Source organism: Bison bison, unplaced genomic scaffold (assembly GCF_000754665.1).
Source record: "Bison bison bison isolate TAMUID 2011002044 unplaced genomic scaffold, Bison_UMD1.0 scf7180017864522, whole genome shotgun sequence".
NCBI lineage: Eukaryota > Metazoa > Chordata > Mammalia > Artiodactyla > Bovidae > Bison > Bison bison.
This window is the reverse complement of record NW_011495073.1, coordinates 2,943,208-2,962,565: the sequence shown is the minus strand read 5'-3', so window position 1 is coordinate 2,962,565 and position 19,358 is coordinate 2,943,208. Positions and strand designations below refer to the sequence as shown.

Below are 19,358 nucleotides of genomic sequence, written 5' to 3'. Positions count from 1 at the left end.
CTTGACTCTGAGCATCTGTACAAAGGCACGGCCCGGCCCAGGGTCCTGGTGAGACCTTCCACCACGTAAGGGCCAGGCTGCAGTTTTCCCTGTGGTCCCAACATCTCATGTCCTCATCCTTTTCCTCCTGGTTCTTTGCTCACCTGGCTCTTTTAAGCATTTGTGAATGTGTATGCCCACAGACACAACACATGCGCGCACGCACACACACACACACACACACACACACAACCCATCTTGTCACCATGAAAAGCATCAGGGCTTTGCAGATAATAAATTCAGTATGTCAGTTTAGACTACCGTGTGTGTGTCGGCCTGCTGTGAAGACGTTCTGTGTGCGTTCCCTTCCAAAAGTTGCTCCCAAAAATCAGCATTATTCATGTGGTTCTATATGATGGATTGGATCAATGTCAAAAGTTCCCATGTTGTCAATGGCTTCCGGGGAAACAGGGCTCCCTGGTTAACCAGGGAGGTAATGGGCTGGGCGGCAGGCTTTCCTAGCAAGAGGACCCAGCTCTGCTCTAAGGCCTGGCAGCCTCTGTGCTCTGCATGAATGGGTTTGATCAGCCTGTGTGGGGCTTCTTCAGTTGTTTGAGTAAGCTGCTTAATCAGTCAGGAGTCTTTTTCTTTTTCAACTGTGCCTTTAAGAAAAAGATCCAACAACATTTAACATGATTGCAACAATTTTTAAGTGTCCAGGTCAGTGACATGAAGTATTTTTGTGTTGTTGTGAAACAGATCTCCAGAACTTCACCATCATGCGAGTCCAGAACTTCACACCAATTCAACATCAGATCCCTCTACTCCTCCCCCAGCTCCTGGCACCCACCATTCTGCTTTCTATTATCTTTCTACTATTTCTGCTTTCTATCTCTGTGAATTTGACCACTAAGAATGCCATGGGCTTTCCAAGTTGTACTAGTGGTAAAGAAGCCACCTATCAATGCAAAAGACGTAAGAAACAAGGATTCAATCCCTGGGTCGGGAAGATTCCCCTGGAGGAGGGCATAGCAACCCGCTCCAGATTTCTTGCCTGGAGAATCCCATGGACAGAGGAACCTGGCAGGCTGTGGTTCATAGGGTCACAAAGAGTTGAACATGACCGAAGCAACTTAGCATGCACGTGCAAGAATGCCGTAACAGTAGAATCACACACTGTTTGTCTGTGACTGACTTATTTTCATTTAGCAAAATGTCCTCAAGCTTCATCCAATTTGTATCATGAGACAGCATTCCTTACCTTTTAAAGGCTGGGTAGCACTCCATTATATGTATATCCCATGTTTTGTCTGTCCATTCATCTGTCAGGAGGCATGGGGTTGCTTGGCTGCTGTGAGTCCTGCCTCAGTGAATGCTGGGGTGCACATGTCACTTTGAGACCCTACTGTCAGTTCTTCTGGATATCATCCAAGAGGAGCACTGCTGGTGACTCAGGATGCTTTTGCCTGTAGACAAAGCAACTCAAATTGGCTTAATTCACAAGGAAATGTATAGGTTCCTGCAAGACTAGAGGTTGAGCAGTCTTTTAACCCGCACTCAGTCGCATAACAGCTCTGAACCAATCATTGTGGCCCAGGAAGTATCGTGTACGCATTGGCTGCAGCTGGGAGGCACAGACCAATGGCCTGCAAGGAGGGTGGAGTCCCCAGGTTTGATTGAACCATCAGGGGCCATCTCCGGGGAAACCTGGATGCTGAAGGAATCCAGCCTGAAGCTGGATTCTAGCATGGGATTAGGAGCACAAAATAGAACTCGTGACCTTGGGCCACTTATCCACTTCTCTGGGTTTGAGTTTTTCTATTTTGATAGCAAAGATGGTTTTGCGAATTACACACGTGAGTACCTGTAAAGCATTTAGAACAATGGCCAACTCTCTGCAAATTTTAACTATTATGAAAGTGACCAATGTTTCGATGCAAGAGACTGTGCCTTAAAATCTTGATTTTTGCTTTTTCAGAAAAATTACAGGTGGCAACACTGGTGTTCATCGTGAAAGAAACTGTGGGACGCAGCAGGAGCTGCCCGTTTTAGAGAAATATAGACTCCTCCCCACACTTCCTCCACATGTGGCCTCACTTCCAGCTCTCACAGACATCCCTTGGCCCTTGTAAACATGTCAGTTTGGGTCAGCCTGGAGAGATGAAACATCTTAAGCCCTGAGTTTTAAAAATCGGAAAAATGTAAAGATCCTGTTGTCACATAGCCTTAAATTACATGTATAATTTTCGTCTTCATATGCTCACACAAATGATGCAGGGTTCTTTCTTTTTCCTCCTTTTCTTAGCTATTAAATGACTATACATACCGCCTTTGAAGAGACTTCGTTTTTAAGGTTTTACTTTTTATTTTGAAATAATTTTAAAGGTTACTTTCCATTTACAAAATATTGACTCTATTCCCTTGTTATACATCCTTGAACTCATTTTATACCCAATAGCTTGTACTTCTCACTCCCCCACCCTTATCTTACCCTTCTTCCCCGCTGTGGTAACTACTGATTTGTTCTCTGTACCTGTCAGTCTGCTTCTTTTATGCTATCCTCACTAGTTTGTTGTATTTTTTAGATTCCACACATACGTGATATCATTCAGTATTCATCTTTTTCTGCCTGACTTATTTCACTTAGCATAATACCCTCCACATCCATCCACGTTGCTGTAAATGCTAAGTTGTATTCTTTTTTATGATTGAGTAGTACTCCGCTGTGCATACGCACCACATCTCCTTCATCCGTTCATCTGCTGATGGACGTTTAGGCTGTGTCCATGTCTTGGCCATTGTACATCGTGCTGCAGTGAACGTTGGGGTGCCTGGATCTTTTCAAATGAGTTTTCGTTTTGAGTGTTTTTCCGCCTTTGGATATATACACAAGAGTGAAATTGCTGGGTCATAAGGTAGCCCTATTTTTAGTTTTTTGAGAAATCTCCATACTGTTCTCCACAGTGGCTGCACCAACTTACATTTCCATCAACAGTGCCAGAGGTTCCCTTTCTCCCACATACTTGCCAATATTTCTTCTTTTTGATGGTGGCCATTCTAACAGATGTGAAGTGATATCTCACTGTGGTTTTAATTTGCATTTCTCTGATGATTAGCAATGTTTAGCATCTTTTCATGTGCCCAGTGGTCTTCTACACTTCCTCTTTGGGCAAATATCAATTCAGTTTCTAATTGTTTAATTAGGTTGTCTGGTTTTTCTGATGTTGAGTTGTCTGACCTATTTATACGTGTTAGATGAAGTGAAAGTGAAAGTCACTCAGTCATGTCCGACTCTTTGCGGACATGCAAAGATTGGACTATACAGTTCATGGCATTCTCCGGGTCAGAATACTGGAGTGGGTAGCCGTTCCCTTCTCCAGGGGATCTTCTCAACCCAGGGGTCAAACCCAGGTCTTCCACATTGCAGGCGGATTCTTTACCAGCTGAGCCACCAGGGAAGCCCAGGAACACTGGAGTGAGTAGCCTATCCCTTCTCTAGGGCATCTTCCCAACCCAGGTCTTATTGTAAAAAGCCTTTTCATTAAACGTAGAAACTTTTGCACAGCAAAGGAAACCATGGACACAATGAAAAGACAACCAACAGAATGGGAGGAGGTATTTGCAAATGAAATGTCCAATACATGTTGGATATTAATCCCTTATTGCTCATTTCATTTGCAAATACCTCCTCCCATTCTGTTGGTTGTCTTTTCATTGTGTCCATAGTTTCCTTTGCTATGCAAAAGCTTCTAAGTTTAATGAAAAGGCTTTTTACACTGTGCCCTTTTATAGCTCACGAGTGAAGTGTCCTGCCCTGTCAGGGGGCTCTGCAGGATGGCATGTCCTCTCTGCCCATCTTAAAACAGCTGCTGAGTCTCTTCACAGCCTGGGCAGACAGGGGTGAGTGCAAACAACATTGGGGTACCTCTGCAAGTGCCCAGAGCTTTCCACTAGTGTCCTGTGCTCCCTGAGAGGTAAGCCTAGGCCTGGGTCCTTCAAGATGGCAGAGCTGGGTCATGATAGGTGTGCACAGGCCCCCTCTCCCCAGAATGGAGGGCCCAGTGCCAGCCAGGCTCAGAGCTGCCTCACAGGACACGATGAGCTGTGCCTGCGGCTGATGAAGAAACCCAGAAGGAAACAGGCTGCGGTGTCACTCTGGCATCACAGGAGCCCATGTGGCTGCCTTCTCACTGGCCTAGTCTAGCGGAAGCGCTTGGAACAGTGGCTCATCAGCCACTCCAGAGAAATCACTGTGCTGACTGACAGCTTCTCTCCAAGTCTCAGCAGGCAGCCAGGGCCTGCACGCCAAGGCTCCAACTTAAGCTGTCGCCCCTCAGTAACACTGTGACTCAGGATGCCAGAGCAGAGGCGCAAGGAGACTTCAGAGAGACAAGCATCCTTCATGCCAGCGGCCTTGTGTCTGTGTGCCCGCCACCTCTCATGGGCACCTGGGCACATAAGCAGGAAGACAAACTGGGCTGAGCTGCTGCAAACAGTGGCACTGGCTCCTCGCTTCCAGTTGCATCCACCCAGGAGAGCTGCTCACTGGGGAACCTAATTACACAGACTTAAATTAATGAAAAGGCTGTTGCTAAATGTGTGTCCTTTCAGAACAATTTCAAAGCAAGGGAAAAGTAATGAGCCTTGGGACTATTGCACTCCATACTGTTTAACCCTGGGCTTCCCAGGTGGTGCTAATGGTAAAGAATCCGCCGCCAATGCAGGAGACATAAGAGATGTGGATTCGATCCTGAAATGGCAACCCACGCCAGTATTCTTGCCTGGAGAATCCCCATGGACAGAGACTGGCAGGCTACAGTCCATAGGGTCTCACAGAATCGGATACGACTGAAGCAACTTAGCACACATTACTGCTAAACCCTGATGAAATATATATCCCTTAAGTATGTCAGCATGCCTGTCTTAGCCTAGCAGACAGCAGCAGTTCAGGATGAAAACCCACGTGCGGATCATTTAGTATGTGCCTGCCACGGGCAAAACAGAGTCGCCAGGTCTGGAAGGATAAAAAAGGTGGAAGTTCTCATGCCTTACAGGGAAAAGAATTCACCCTCCATTTTTCACCACCCCTAGAGAGAACCAGCTCAGAAAATGCACCAAGAAGGATTCATTTGATACCTTAGGGGACTCTGTCCTTGGGAAACCACTGAACAAATGAGGAAGGGGATGGACCACAGGGGATGTCATATTGTGGGACCAGAAATGCTAGAATCCCAGGAACCCCTTCACCTGTCAGCTGCTGGGGCTGGTGTCCTGCCCTCCGTTTAGGAACTGAGACCCCGAGGGCGGACTGTCCCCAAGGTCACGTCACTCAGAGAAGTGAGAGGACCCCGTAGAGGCCCCAAGCAGCCGGGGACACTGAGCCTGATGTGGGGGCGCCTGGGGACCATTTGACTGGATCAGTGACCCTTCCCCAGTCTTCCCACCTCATCACCTCCAGCATCTTTTTCGATCAGCAAATGATTTCCATGTCCCCTGCTTCCTGGGCCTCCCTCCTGGGAGCCCCCTGCTCAGGGCCCCCTCGCTGCTCCCACATGTCTGGGCCTGGGGCTGCAGACACACCATCCTTGGAGAAGGCCTCCAGAGTCTTCAGACTTCACCTACTGAAACCCCCGTGTGATGGAGGCTGTTCTTAGACCTGCCAGCTTTGGAGAGACCACACTTGGAAATGATCTGCCTAGAGACTGAGATGAGTCAAAGTAACACAAGCTCATTGTAACTGCTACAACTGCTGAGCCCTGAGTGTGTGCCAGGCCCTGTCCTCAGACTTGACCTCCACTGTCACATGCCATCTCCTGCTGGCTCCTTGAGTGAGGGATGACGTTTCTGAGCCCCATGTACAGAGGAGAAAGTTAGGGCCTCTAGGCACCAATTTCCTCAAGGCCATGGTTGAATCAGCCCCCTAATTATTTAAATTGGAACATAGATGCAGGAGAAACTTCCTGCAAGCATGAGGTGAGGACGTGAGTGTGTCAGTGGGGTGTGCATCTCATTTTCCTCATGTATTTAAGCAGTTTTGTTATATGTTCATCCTAAAAGCATCTTAAAATAAAGGCTAGGAATTCCAAGTATGAATGATTACTTTCTAATCATTGCTTGTGTTCTCAGACTTCCTATAACAAGGAAAAAGAAAATAAACTTTATTTTAAAATTCAAAAGAATCCTAATAGGAAAACTTAGGTAAAGTGCAACCGGGAGTGGGGTCTCTAAAACCACGTGGGGTGCACGAGGTGGGTGTGGACCCCCTCCTTCCAGGAGTAGAGGAAGAGGTGCTTTACTGTGCAGGGGGCGGAACCCAAGGCAGACTCTGGGGCAAAAGCAGAAAACTGAGGCTGAAGCCCAGCATCTCCTGGGAGGTTATTTTGGGTCCTGGCAGGTTCGGCTGAGATGAGTGCTTTATAGTCCATAAAGCAAAATTATTTTGGGGTCACCATAATTGTGAGTGGGCCTTCCCCAGTGGCTCAGGTAGTAAAGAGTCTGCTTGCAATGCAGGAGACCCGGGTTTGATCTTTGAGTTGGGAAGATCCTCTGGAGAAAGGAATGGTAACCCACTCTAATATTCTTGCCTGGGAAATCCCATGGACAGAGGAGCCTGGCAGGCTACAGTCCATGGGGTCACAAAAGAGTCAAACACGACTACGTGATTAACAGTAACACTGAATAATTGTGAATTAGACAGGAGGTCTGTGTGTGCAAGGTTTCGTTTACTGTCTGTGTGGCTTGTTGGCTTTGGACAAGGCTGTAAACAATGCAGCAAGTTTCCCAGAAGGACAGGCTCTGACGATGACCTTACTCTTGTTATGAGCAGATGCCATTTCCAAGGCAGGTGGAGCTGGCAAGGAGGCTCAGAGGAGAACCATGGTGTCACTTGGAATTGTTTGTGTGCTCCCTGCTCTGTGCTGTGTCTGAGTGGCTTTGAGGCAGTGGCTCTGCTGTGTGTGTGCGTGTGCAGAAGAGCACACGCACAAGTCGTTATCAGTCACTTAGCTTTTCCCACACACTTCAGATGGCGCATGAGCGTTTCGTGAGTTGTAAACCTTCCATGCAGAATGTATTTTCAAACCAGCACCTATTAGAGTGTCTCTTCAATGTTTAAAAACATTAATGCAGCCACTATAGAGAACCGTATGGAGGTTCATTATAAAACTAAAAATGAAGTTACCATACGACCCTACAATCCCACTTCTAGGCGTATATCTGGAGAAAACTCTCATTTGAAAAGACACATGCATCCCCATTGTTCACCACCTCACTGTTTACAATAGCCAAGACGTGGAAGCAACCCAAGTGTCCATAGATGGATGAATAACGAAGATATGATATATATACACAGTGGAATATTACTCGGCCATGAAAAAGGAAATAATGCCATTTGCAGCAACACAGACGGACCTAGAGATTGTCATACTAAGTGAAGTAAGTCAGGCAGAGGAAGACAAATACCATATGGCATCGGTTTTTTGTGGAATCTAGAACATGGTACAAATGAACTTATTTATAAAACAGAAATATTCTCTGTTTTAGACATAGAAAACAAACATGGTTGCCAAAGGGGGAGGGATAAATTAGGAATTTGAGATTAGCATACACATACTGCTATATATAAAATAGATAAACAACAAGGACCTCCTGTATAACATAAGCTATACTAAAGATTTTATAATAACCTATAAGAGAAAAGAATCTGAAATAGAATATACGTGTGTGTGTGTGTGTGTGTGTGTGTGTATCTGAATCACTTTGCTGTAAACCTAAAGCTAACACGACCTTGTAAATCCACTGTACTCCAATAATAAGTAAATAGATCTAAAAATTTAAAAATTGATAAATAAAAATATGTTTTATACATTAGTCCAGACCCAGATGACATTTTGAAGATGCCATCTTCACATCTGTGCTATTCAAACATCAGGCAGTTTATACAAATAATGAGGCAAATATAACCACCTTGTTTGGCTAGGCTGTTGGGGTTTGGGGCCAAGGTGCAAATGCAGGGAATGGAGCCCTGGAGACTCAGACTTTCTTTCCGTCATTGCAAGGCCCTGTGCTCCCCAGATGACTCTTGGAGGTGGCAGCTTCTAGCTTTGGGAGAATGTTTGGACACAGTGACCTGTGGGTCCCGTTGAAAGATTGTTTCTGAACCACAAAACACGCCGAGATTCTTGGCCTCCAGAGGAGAAGAATTCAATCTGGGGCCAGAGACAAGGTTTGATTGCTCAGAGCTTCTGTGTAATAGTTTTATGTAAGTATAAAGGAGATAGAGAAAGCTTCTGACATAGACATCAGAAGGGGGCAGAGATTATACCCGCCTGCTAGTCTTTAGCTGGATGTTATATAATTACTAGCAGTCTGTTAATGAAAGAAAGAAATGTCTCAAAACTCAGAGAATGGCACCAGGCCCCTCACCTGCAAGATGCATTTTGAAATAATCTTGGCACCGGGCGAGTCATCCCAGGCCATAAAACAATTGACTTGAGTCTTGTATAAAGGCAGACTACCATACAAATAGTTCCGTCTACATGGATTAGGAGAACCATGTATGAGGATAACATACTGGTTTTCAAGTCAGTTCTGAGCCTTTAGGGGAACCGACTTGAAGACAGAGTTTGGGGTAAATGCACAGCACATTAACATAGCTTAAGACAAACATTTCTGTAAGAAAAATGCATCGGTTAACTCTAAATTTGAGAAAAGTTAAGTTCAGGAGGAACCATGTGTCATTATGGCAACACAGTGTTTTAAGAGAGACCTCTTTTTAAATTTGTGTAGAGAAGGGGAAAAATATATCACTAGTTTGTTTCCTCCTGCCACTTAAAAGAGAGATAAAAATGTCTGACACTTGCAGCCTATTTCCTCCGTTGGAGACCCCTGGCCTCCCTGCCTGTTAGCCTCTCACCGTTGCTGCTTTGCATCTGTGTCCTGGCATCTCCAGACCCACTTCCCTGGACTCTGCATGTGAGACGCCTCCTGCCTCAAAGCAGAACCTGGGAGTCCTTCCTGCTCCTCCCCCTCCCCCAATGTGAGTTCTTTCCTTCTCATCTCAGGCGTATTTTACAGCCATCTGGGATGTTTTGTGCCACTTCCTCACTCGCTCTTTCTGAGACTATTCTAATATGTGTGTGCACGCTCAATCGCTCAGTCATGTCTGACTCTATGCAACCCCATGGACTGTAGACCCCCAGGCTCCTCTGTCCATGGGATTTCCCAGGCAAGAATCCTGAAGTGGGTTGCCATTTCCTTCTCCAGGGCATCTTCCTGACCCAGGGATCAAACTGATCTCATGTCTCCTGCATTGGCAGGCAGATTCTTTACCACTTCACCGATTGACTGGCTACATTTCAATATAATTTCCACAACTATTATGTTCATTCTGCTGTCTTGAGGAAAATGTCACTTTTAACTCTGTTGCGGACATCCTGTGGTGGTAACTTCCCATGAAATGGGACATGGGAAGAACATTGAGACAGAAAGTAGACTCTAATAGTTTAAAAAGGGAGGGAAACTCTGGTGTTTTGAGCACAAGCATTGAATGTGACTTTTCAAGAGTGGTCTGTTCAGTAACTCCAGGACCCTTCTTAGAGAAGTTACTGTCTTCGGAAAAAAAGGAATGAAGGGGTTTTGGTCTCAGGAGGTGATGAATAGGTTTGAATTCAAATTGTCCTTCACTGAGGCTTAGCCGAGTAAGGCAGACAGCAAGCTGGCCATGTGCCCTGGTGAGGCATTTGGGGAAGCACTTCCCCTAGTGTGGGCCTGGGCCAGCAGCTTCAGCATCACCTGGGAGCATGTAAGAAATGCCGTTTCAGCCCCAAGCCCGGACCACTGATTTAGAAGCTCCTTAGGGAGAGGGGTGACTGGGCTGCTGTTTTAACAAAGCACCCGGACGTTCTGGGTGCTTGTCTTGGGGCAGGACCCCTAGGCAGGGAGCCCAGTGTGGGGCTCAGACCCTCCGTCCATGAATCGTGATATTCTTCCCATTTGTGAGTCACCAACCTAGTGGTGTGGCTCTGAGTTTACTGTATGTCCACCCCTTCTGCCCATCTCATTGTGGAGCCTTCTCTGTGCCTCCAGTCATGGAAAATTTCTTCTAGTTGTCTGAAGGTTGTTCTTACAGATAGTTGCTCTAGGTTCTTGCAGTTTTGGTGTGCCCATTGAGAGAGGTAAGCCTAAGGTCTTCATACTCCACACTGTTGGCCACCTCCCTGATACTGTTTATTTTAAACATTCAAAATAATAAGAAATATATTGTTTATTTTATATTACATAAACATATGTGTGTATATCACATGTATACATATGAATATATGTGTGTGTATATATACATACGTGTATATATATGCTATTTTAAAAATCCTTATTTCCTAAAGTGCTTAAGAGTAAACACCAGAGAACTTAGGGATACTTGTGATGAAAACTGAAGTACTGGGGAGAATCCATGCAAAAGTTCTAAAAAAGACTAACTTTGCTCCTGACCTTCCTGGGCATCAGGCAGAAAAGCCAGGCAGGTGGACACTCGACCAAATAGTAAGGCATTCATTTAATCAAAAGGAGGGAATACATGCTAAGTCACTTCAGTTGTGTCCAACTCTGTGCGACCCCATAGATGGGAGCCCACTAGGCTCCCCCGTCCCTGGGATTCTCCAGGCAAGAGCACTGGAGTGGGTTGCCATTGCCTTCTCCAAAAGGAGGGAAAGAAAGATCTAAACTTTAGGACAAATTAAAAGGGATGCTTTTTTAAAAGACACTGAGTACTATGATAGTTTCTCCATCAGATGCAAAACGTTCTTCATTTGGTCATTTTCATGTCAACTTCACTGGCAATGGCTGAACAGTGCTTTACAGAAAACTAAGCCAAAGCAGGCCACATGCTTTGTTCTCTGGGGTTCTGATGACAAAGGAATAGAGCTTGGGAGAATCTAGCAGAGCAGCAGATGGTATTTTTCTTAGACCGCCTGTCAAGAAGGCAGGCGACTCACCTGTGCTTCATACCAGGCCTGACTCATAGTCGACTCAGTTTGGCAACTTGGCCAGTCCCTGAACTTCACCTTTTCTGAGCTGCTGATCAAATGTGTTTCCCATCTTGAATGTCCTAGACAACCTGGGACAGGGTTTCTGTTTTGATGACGCACACTGAAGCACCAGCTTCGTTCCTGATAGCAGGAACTACCATCCTCATCCCAGAGCTGAGGCCCCAGAATTACACATGCAAAAGAGGGCTGAGTCTTTTTATCAAAAATATTTTATAATATATTAAAATCTCTGAACAAATGCAACCAAGACTTGTTCCATAGAACATGGAAGAAAAAATTTTAAAACATTTAAATGTAGGTATTCTCAGCAAAAGTCATCTCAGATTTTCTTGGTGTAAGAACCTTGGTTGGACTTTTGCTTAATACATGGTTTTGTTTGATTTTGAATGGACTTATCCTGTTCATGGGCCTGGCAAAGTATGTGTCTGTAATAACACATACCCTCAGGGATACGTGAAATCATTTGTTGGCTGGGCTTTTTTTATAATTTGCAAAATATGAATAATTATTTTCATACTGCAAAGGACACTAGATAAATCAGGAATTATGTAAATATTACCCATGTGGACATTGCAGAATATCTAAACCCAACTATCCTTATGGTTTCAAATATCAAGGTTGAACTGTAATATCTGATTGTTGTTAGCCAACAGTCTAGTATCCCAGGCTATTCTTAAAGCCATGACATCACTGTGGAGGAGGAGTTCTTTTTAGCTATTTGCTACAACAGGCACATGAAAACAAAATGAAACTTTAGTCTCAGTATGGCTGAATTGAGTCTGAGAATCATCAGCCAAGGTCAGTGTTGTGGCTACTGCGAGGAACCAGCCACCCCGTCCAGGTGGAGTCCTCCCCAAAGAGTGGCTTCCTTCTTGCCCTGTGGGACTCTGCTCAGCCCAATCCTCCAGAAAGCTGTCTGCTCTATCCTAAGGCACCAGTGATGGCCACGTGTACAAAAGATTAGCACAGAAAACTAGTCAAGAATTACTAAATAAAATTTTTTTCAATGTTTGGGAAAAGGACCACAAACTGATCAGAGGAACCAACTTCAAAAAAACGCAGAATGACTTTAGGCAATAGAGTAGAACTTTAAAATATGTATTTGTAGTTATTGCTTCAGAAAATTTTAATGGATTATTACATACGTAAAACAAGAGCAGGCTGTATTGAAAAACACATGAAAAAAGAGCATCTAAAAGTTCTTAGAAGTTAATACCCATCCTTAGGGACATACAGGCTTCCCACGTGGCCCTAGTGATAAAAGAATCTGCCTGCCAATGCAGGAGACAAAAGAGAGGCAGGTTTGATCCCTGCCTGGGAAAATCCCCTGAAGGAGGAAATGGCAACCCATTCCAGTGTTCTTGCCTGGAGAATCCCATGGACAGAGGAGACTGGTGGGCTTCAGTCCAGAGGGTCCCAAAGAGTCGGACACAACTGAAGGCATGCAGGCATAGAGTCATAGGCTTTTAGACACACTTTTTTTGGTGAAATCTTGGGTATTCGTGGATGAAGAGGAGAATCTTACTAGCTTCTAGAGATAAGGCTGTATACAGTCAGCAAGAATCCTGCTGGCACATGTGTTCCCATTTGTGAGACAAGATGCCAGTAAACAGTGGTGCTAAGAATGTGGTCTTGAGGGTTTTGATACGAACTTGCTTCAGTTTAGCCATATTGATAGTGAAGGATTAAGTGAAGACAGTCTTCAGATACCAGAGGCCTTAGAAAGTAAACTAGATCCTAAACTGGATTATTCCAAAATTAGAATTACTAGAAGCTGTAATCTGAATACTGAAAAATAAATCCAGGAAAGGGAAACATGCTGTGCAGCTGTCACAGTTAATATACATAGTTTAAAATTAAAGTTCCTGTAATGGAAACACCATAATATGAACTGTGTGTGTGTGTGTGTATCTATGTATTCGTGCAAAATTCAGGGCAGTTTAGACATTTATTAGACAAGACTATTTAATTCCAAGAAATGTATTTTGAGCTAGTTACAAACAAGTGGGTTTTTTTGAAATTTCTTTTGCTTACCTAACTGGGAATTTTAGGAAATACATCCTTATTGTGGTCACAGCAGGGTCCCCAAGCCCAAACGCTGTCCTAGGCCTGTGCTCCTGTCTGTCTGTGGACAAGCCCTCCCCATGTGCCGGTCCAGATGGCTGTAAGTAATCCAGGCCTCCTCCCCCTCCATGGGTTCCAGCCCAGTGAGGCCACTTGCCCAGTAGCTGTGGCAGGAGGGCCCTGAGAAAGGCCTTGATTGGTCCAGCTTGAGACACATGCCCATCTTGCACAATGCTTGATTGGCCAGGTTTGGGTTCATCTCACACACCAACCCAGCAGCCAGGAGTTGTGAGGGGCAGTTAGACCTTCCCAGCTGTTGCAAACAAGGTTAGCTCCAGGAAGGAGGAACTCACATGGCACAGTCAGGGAAGGGGCGGTGGGGAAAGACAGAAGACACCGCTGGCGCCTCTGTAGGCTTTCAGAGAAGGGCAATCTGAGAGCAGCCCTCTCTTACTACGGGAAAACCGGGGACCTTCTCTGTGTCTCTAACTGGCACATTAGGATTCTAGGATTAGGTTATGGTTCAGGCTTTGGAGAAGTACAGATTGATTGAAGCCAAGAGTACATTACGTGACTCTTCAAAGAATTCAGGTCAATTTTAGATCCACAAATGATTTCAAGATCTTTATTATCCTGCCTTCTTGAAAAACATATGTATTCATGTACTGCTCTATGTTGAACTGGCTGCATTGTTATCTTCATCAATATAGTTGAGGATCCTAGGTCTGTGGGGCTTTTGGACTAAACTGTTAATACAAAATGTTTTTTATATAATAAGTATTTATTGAAGTATAGTTTATTTATAATGTGTTATTTTCCACTGTATAGCAAAGTGATTCAGTTATACATATATATAGATAGATAGATATACACATTCTTTTTTATATTCTTTTCCAAATATAAAATTCTAAATGGTGCCCATCCAGGGAAAGAGACTGTCAATTCATAGAGGAATAAATAGGTAAACTTCACCTTGAGGAAACTGTAGTGAAAGAATAGATAACAGGAGAAGAAGGTAGCCAGAACTGAGGCCAGCCGTCTGCCGCGCCCCCTGCTGACATCTGCATGCGGGTGCTAACACAGCCACATAAGCCATGTAAGACACAGCGCACAGCCCAGCCACCCAGTACACACCGCCTCCCACTCTGCCTGTGTGTCTGACTCTGCTCATCCTCTAGTCTCACTGTCCTCCTCCGCCTGCCCCTCCTCTGCTTGTTTCAAGACTCAGGTGCTGGCCCCTTTCCATCTCCTCCAGGTAGAAGAATGCCCCCTGTCTGTCTTCCCATGGCAGGTTCCACGTGTTCCCCTCCCGCCCATAAACTGACTCACCTCTTCTGTGTGTGTTGGCGGGTTTGACCTGGGAATATGTTGTCCTGGGAGACCATAAAGCTTTCCAAGGGAATCTGTACCCAGATGCTATGTGTCCACAGGCATTCTTTCCTAGAACTGAAGTACCTGAGAGCTCACAGCAGGCAGCACCTGGGCAGGGGTCCTCCCAGCTCCCCTCTGCTGAATGCTCTTCTCCCCTACCACAAAAGACATGCCAAGCTGCCATCCACCAGGAAGCTCACTTGCATGTGGTTCCCTGAGGAGGGCGGACCTTACCCTGTTGCCTGACAGAAGCACCCACAGCCTTCCTGCTGGAGGCCTGAGCAGGTGGATAGTCCTGTGGAATGTCAGGTGGTTTCCAAGTTTTCTTTCCAACCAAATGGATAAAGGGTCTGAGCAAACTGTCGATTAATATGTCATTGAACATAAATTTTGTGGCCAATCAAGTGATGTGTAATAGAGTCAAAGTTTTAAAAACTGAGCGGAGGGATGTCACTATAGCAAAACTTAATTCGCTTCAACTTACTCGTGTGAGTAAGTTTTTCAGTTTCTTAAGTCATTATTGACCTGGGGCATTTTTGCAGAAACTAATACCTGTGATCAACGATTTGCTAATAAGTGATATTGACACATCTCTAGTCAATAACATTTGGATAACAAAATATCTAATAATACATCTCTGATTTATAATGTGTTAATAGTGATAAGCGACTTCACTTTCACTTTTCACTTTCATGCATTGGAGAAGGAAATGGCAACCCACTCCAGCGTTCTTGCCTGGAGAATTCCAGGGACGGGGGAGCCTGGTGGGCTGCCGTCTATGGAGTCGCACAGAGTCAGACATGACTGAAGTGACTTAGCATAGCATAGTGATAAGAATGAAAAATGTGAACTGTATTAATAGCAAACCCTGCCTTGCTCTAGTACTAAGTATCCAGTCACTTTTAAGGAATTAGTTGAAAAAAGCCTAATCTGAGTCATTACAGATGCATTTCTAATGTCACTTTGCCTTTTTGTTTAAGAAATGTCAACATTTCTAAAATACTCATGTAATTTTTATTGGCTCGTTCCTGTTCATGATTACAATGCTCACTTCCCGGTAAAGGAAAAAAATCACCACCTTCTGTTGAGAGAGGAAATAAAAATTGCATTTTAATTTATATATATATTTTATTTAATCAGTAGGAAAGCTCTCAAGCACAAAGTACGTTCATTGAGGATGAGGTGAGATTCTTGTGGTGTGGGAGAGGGGAGTAAATTCCAGAAAGAAGAGCTGTGCTCTAGAAGGCTACCTCTTAAAGGGAGAACTGCTCATCCAATTTACATGCCGGGTTCTGGACATCAAGACACTATCATGTTCAGATGCCTTTTATTATGTTTTGTAAAATAATTAAACATATTTAAATAATAATTACAATGAAGTCACATCTGTTGTAACTAGTTGAACTCATGATGGATATTTTCAAATGTCAGTTAAAGAGTAAGTGGGCATGCTGCTGCTGCTTCTGCTAAGTCACTTCAGTCATGTCCGACTCTGTGCGACCCCATAGACGGGAGCCCACCAGGCTTCCCCATCCCTGGGATTCTCCAGGCAAGAACACTGGAGTGGGTTGCCATTTCCTTCTCCAGTGTATCAAAGTGAAAAGTGAAAGGGAAGTCACTCACTCGTGTCCGACTCTTAGCGACCTCATGGACTGCAACCTACCAGGCTCCTCTGTCCATGGGATTTTCCAGGCAAGAGTACTGGAGTAGGGTGCCATTGCCTTCTCCGGTAGGTGGGAATACACAGTTCAAAATTAGTTTGGGGTGTATATGACAAAAATTACTGACACACACCAGGTCAGTTTGACCCCAGTAGTTCTGCAGCACCCACCTGTAGCTACTTTATTTTGCCCTTTATTCCCAATGCATAGACCAAAGGGAACTAAACCAAGATGGGTTGAGACAGGAGATGGGAGCATGGCTTGTCGGCTTGTGAAAGGGAGCCATAGGTGTCGTGATGAGATGAGGAAGAGATTAGTCTTTTGTTGAGACATTTTCTTTAGGCAGATAAACCTGGTGAAACAGACTCTTGACCAATTTCCTTTCATAATGACCAGGAAATAAGCAACATCATAAGATACAAGATCTTTGATTTAAAAAAGTAATAAAAACGAATCCATAACAAAAATACCTGAAAGATATTTACATTTGGTGTTTGAAATTTTCTTGGGTGACTTTATGAAAGAAAAACCCAGTGGGACTCATGCCAAACTGAAATGATTGTGTTCAGCTCAAGGAATTAGTAGCCTTAAGTTGAGCTTCCCAGGTGGCGCAGTGGTAACGTGCCAGTGTGGGAGACACAGGAGACTCAGGTTTGATCCTTGAGTCAGAAGACCCCCTGGAAGGAGATGGCAACCCATTCCAGCATTCTTGCCTAGGAAATCCCATGGACAGAGCAGCCTGATGGGCTACAGTCCATGGGGTCACAAAGAGTTTGGATACAACTGAGTACGCATGCATGCAATCTTAGGTTAGCACTTTCTGCTTTACACCCAAGCTTGAGAATTTTCCAAAGCTTGCAGTTAGCTGTAATGGCATTTGAGCTATGGGATTATATAATTCAGGTGGAGGACAATGGAAGCATTAAATTTCCTGACTTGGGCTCTGTGGCTATTTATTTGGAAGATGATTTAATTATGAATTTGTATTTGGTATCTGCTAAAAATAGATTGTGCTTTTCCACATTTGCAAAAATTCTGCAGTAATAACTTTTTAGTTCAAAAAAAGGTTTATTTCTTTAGTTCAAAAAAAAAGCTCCCCCCAAAATGGTTCACAGGAGTCTTGAGCCTTTGCAAGAGCTGTTTCTCTTTCTGACTGGAAGACCCACCCTGTGCTCTGAGCATCTTCCCATCCTCGCTCTCCCCCCTCTCACTGGTGCTTATGACACTTGCAGGCTGGAGATGCTCTCACCCCTGTTCCTTCCCCCTTGGGCGTTTAGGCAGCTGCCCTTCTGACCCTGTGTGACCATCCCCACCATACACTGCAGGCTCCCTGAGAGCAGGTCCCCTCGCCTGCCGCCCAGCGCGGGCTCTGTGTCCTGGAGCAGGCATATGGGTGGGCCCTCACCGACACCTGTCCATCAGGTTCGAGGACAGAGAACCCTGGGCCCTGGGGAAGGTCGTCCTCCAGAATTAGAGGACTCGCTTGGGAAGAGGGGTGCACAGGCACTCATACCCTTCACAGTGAGTTTCAGTGGTTTAACACATCCAACTGGGTAGAGACTGCTCACCTCTTGCTGACTAAGCATTTGCCATTGGCTGGATTGAGTCTGGGGATTCACAACAATTTTTACCTCAAAACTTCTGAGGGATATAAAACAAGCCCAGACAAGCATCCTCAATCTTATAACCAGATCAAAAGGGGCAGACGAAGTCCTCCCTTACCACAAATGCCTTTTGAGTTTCCAGGACACGTGAGTGCATGGAAGCCTGCTCACAGCAGGTGGTTCTAGTGTTACCCCAAGGTGGGGGGTGCTGCCCCAGTGTTTCCTCAAGTAGCAGGTCTCTTGAGGTCACTTTACTTGAGTGATGCCTGCTGGAGCAGTGGGGGCAGGGCTGGGCTGAGCACTTATCCAGAACCTGCTCTGTGCTGAGACCTCCCTATGACCAGCCCAGCCCTACACCTGTGCAAACACCCCTGGTGTTGGTCTCAGCACGTGGCACTGCCAGTGTTGGTGTACTTGTCTGTCCCCCGTAAACTGCGAGTCACCAGAAGCTGAGACCTGTGGACCTGTGTCCCCAAGTCCAATCAGGGGGCCCTTCCCAACCTGGCATGCACTCTGCTGTGGAGACATGCCAGGGCCACCAGGCAGTGGGCTGGCTTCACACCTGGTCCTCATCTCAGTCCATGCCTGTGGGAGGATCACCACATCCTCTCCCGGGAGAAACTGAGGCAGAGGGTCCAGGGATGTGCCCCCAGGCAACCAGTCAACCGCCCTCCTTGGGTTTGAATCCAGGTCTCTGTGGCCAGAAACCTGTATGCTCCATCACTGTGCTCTTTTTACATTGCAGAGAAAAAGTGTTAGTTTGATTGACCTACTTGTTCAGTGATGGTGACCAAGAGAAAGCAGGAAACCAGAGTCTGCTCAGCCGTCGGGGCTGCCATTGACGGCCAGGCAAGGGAGCAGCTTTGAGTGGGGTTGGCAGGAGTGACGAGTCAGGTAGAGTCGCCAGCTGTGTGGACAAAGCAGCTGGTGCACAGCATCTGAGTGTGACTGCGTCTCAGCAGACCCCTGGCAGAAAAGGCTTTGGTGGTATTAATCTGCAGGCAGTGTTTCTTCTCTGTATTTGCCCTCTAATTAAGAGCCTTGCAACAAAAGACAGGAAGAAAGCTAAGAGAAAGAGGTTCTTGTTCAGAAGCGTTCACTGCGTTCAGATACACTGCCTTGCGCATTCGCGTCTCTAAACAATCCCTCCCTCGTGTTTCTGATCTTTTTTTGTGAGCTCTTTTGTTAACTGGCAGTTTTTATTCTCATTCTTTTGTTTATTTGCGGGATCTCAAAGAAAGCAACACCTCAAGGAATTTTCTCCTTGGTGTTCTTTTGGTTTTCTTCATTCTCTGTCCCGTCTGCTGTCTGGTTAACATATTCACTGTCTTGAGTGTGATTATTGTGTCGCTTGTCTGTCATTGTCCAAGTCTGTGGAGTTTACACTCAGCATGTGTGTGGTCTTGATCCATTTTAGGCGTCCAACAACTTACTTACCGAAGGAATGATTTTCAAAAAAAACACACTGAAACCACAGCACAACACAATCGCTATTTCCTGGATGACCACGAGCAGCATGTAGATCGTATGTCTTGAGGTTTAAAAGCTATTTCTATGTTCAGTGAAAACACACACCTCTGGTCTGCAGTTGGGCCAGAGTTCTAGACACCTGTCCTCCCACCTCAGTATTAGGG

At 45.3% G+C, this 19,358-nt stretch overlaps 1 protein-coding gene across 1 annotated transcript in view; it reads left to right on the top strand.

The window, feature by feature from the left end:
- Positions 1-19,358, top strand: part of COBL (cordon-bleu WH2 repeat protein) — a gene marked incomplete at its 5' end in the record, with an annotated part of 282,023 nt that overhangs the window by 230,292 nt on the left and 32,373 nt on the right. The window contains 1 exon segment of the mRNA XM_010831056.1: positions 18,815-18,818. Coding sequence (XP_010829358.1) covers positions 18,815-18,818 — 4 coding nt within the window.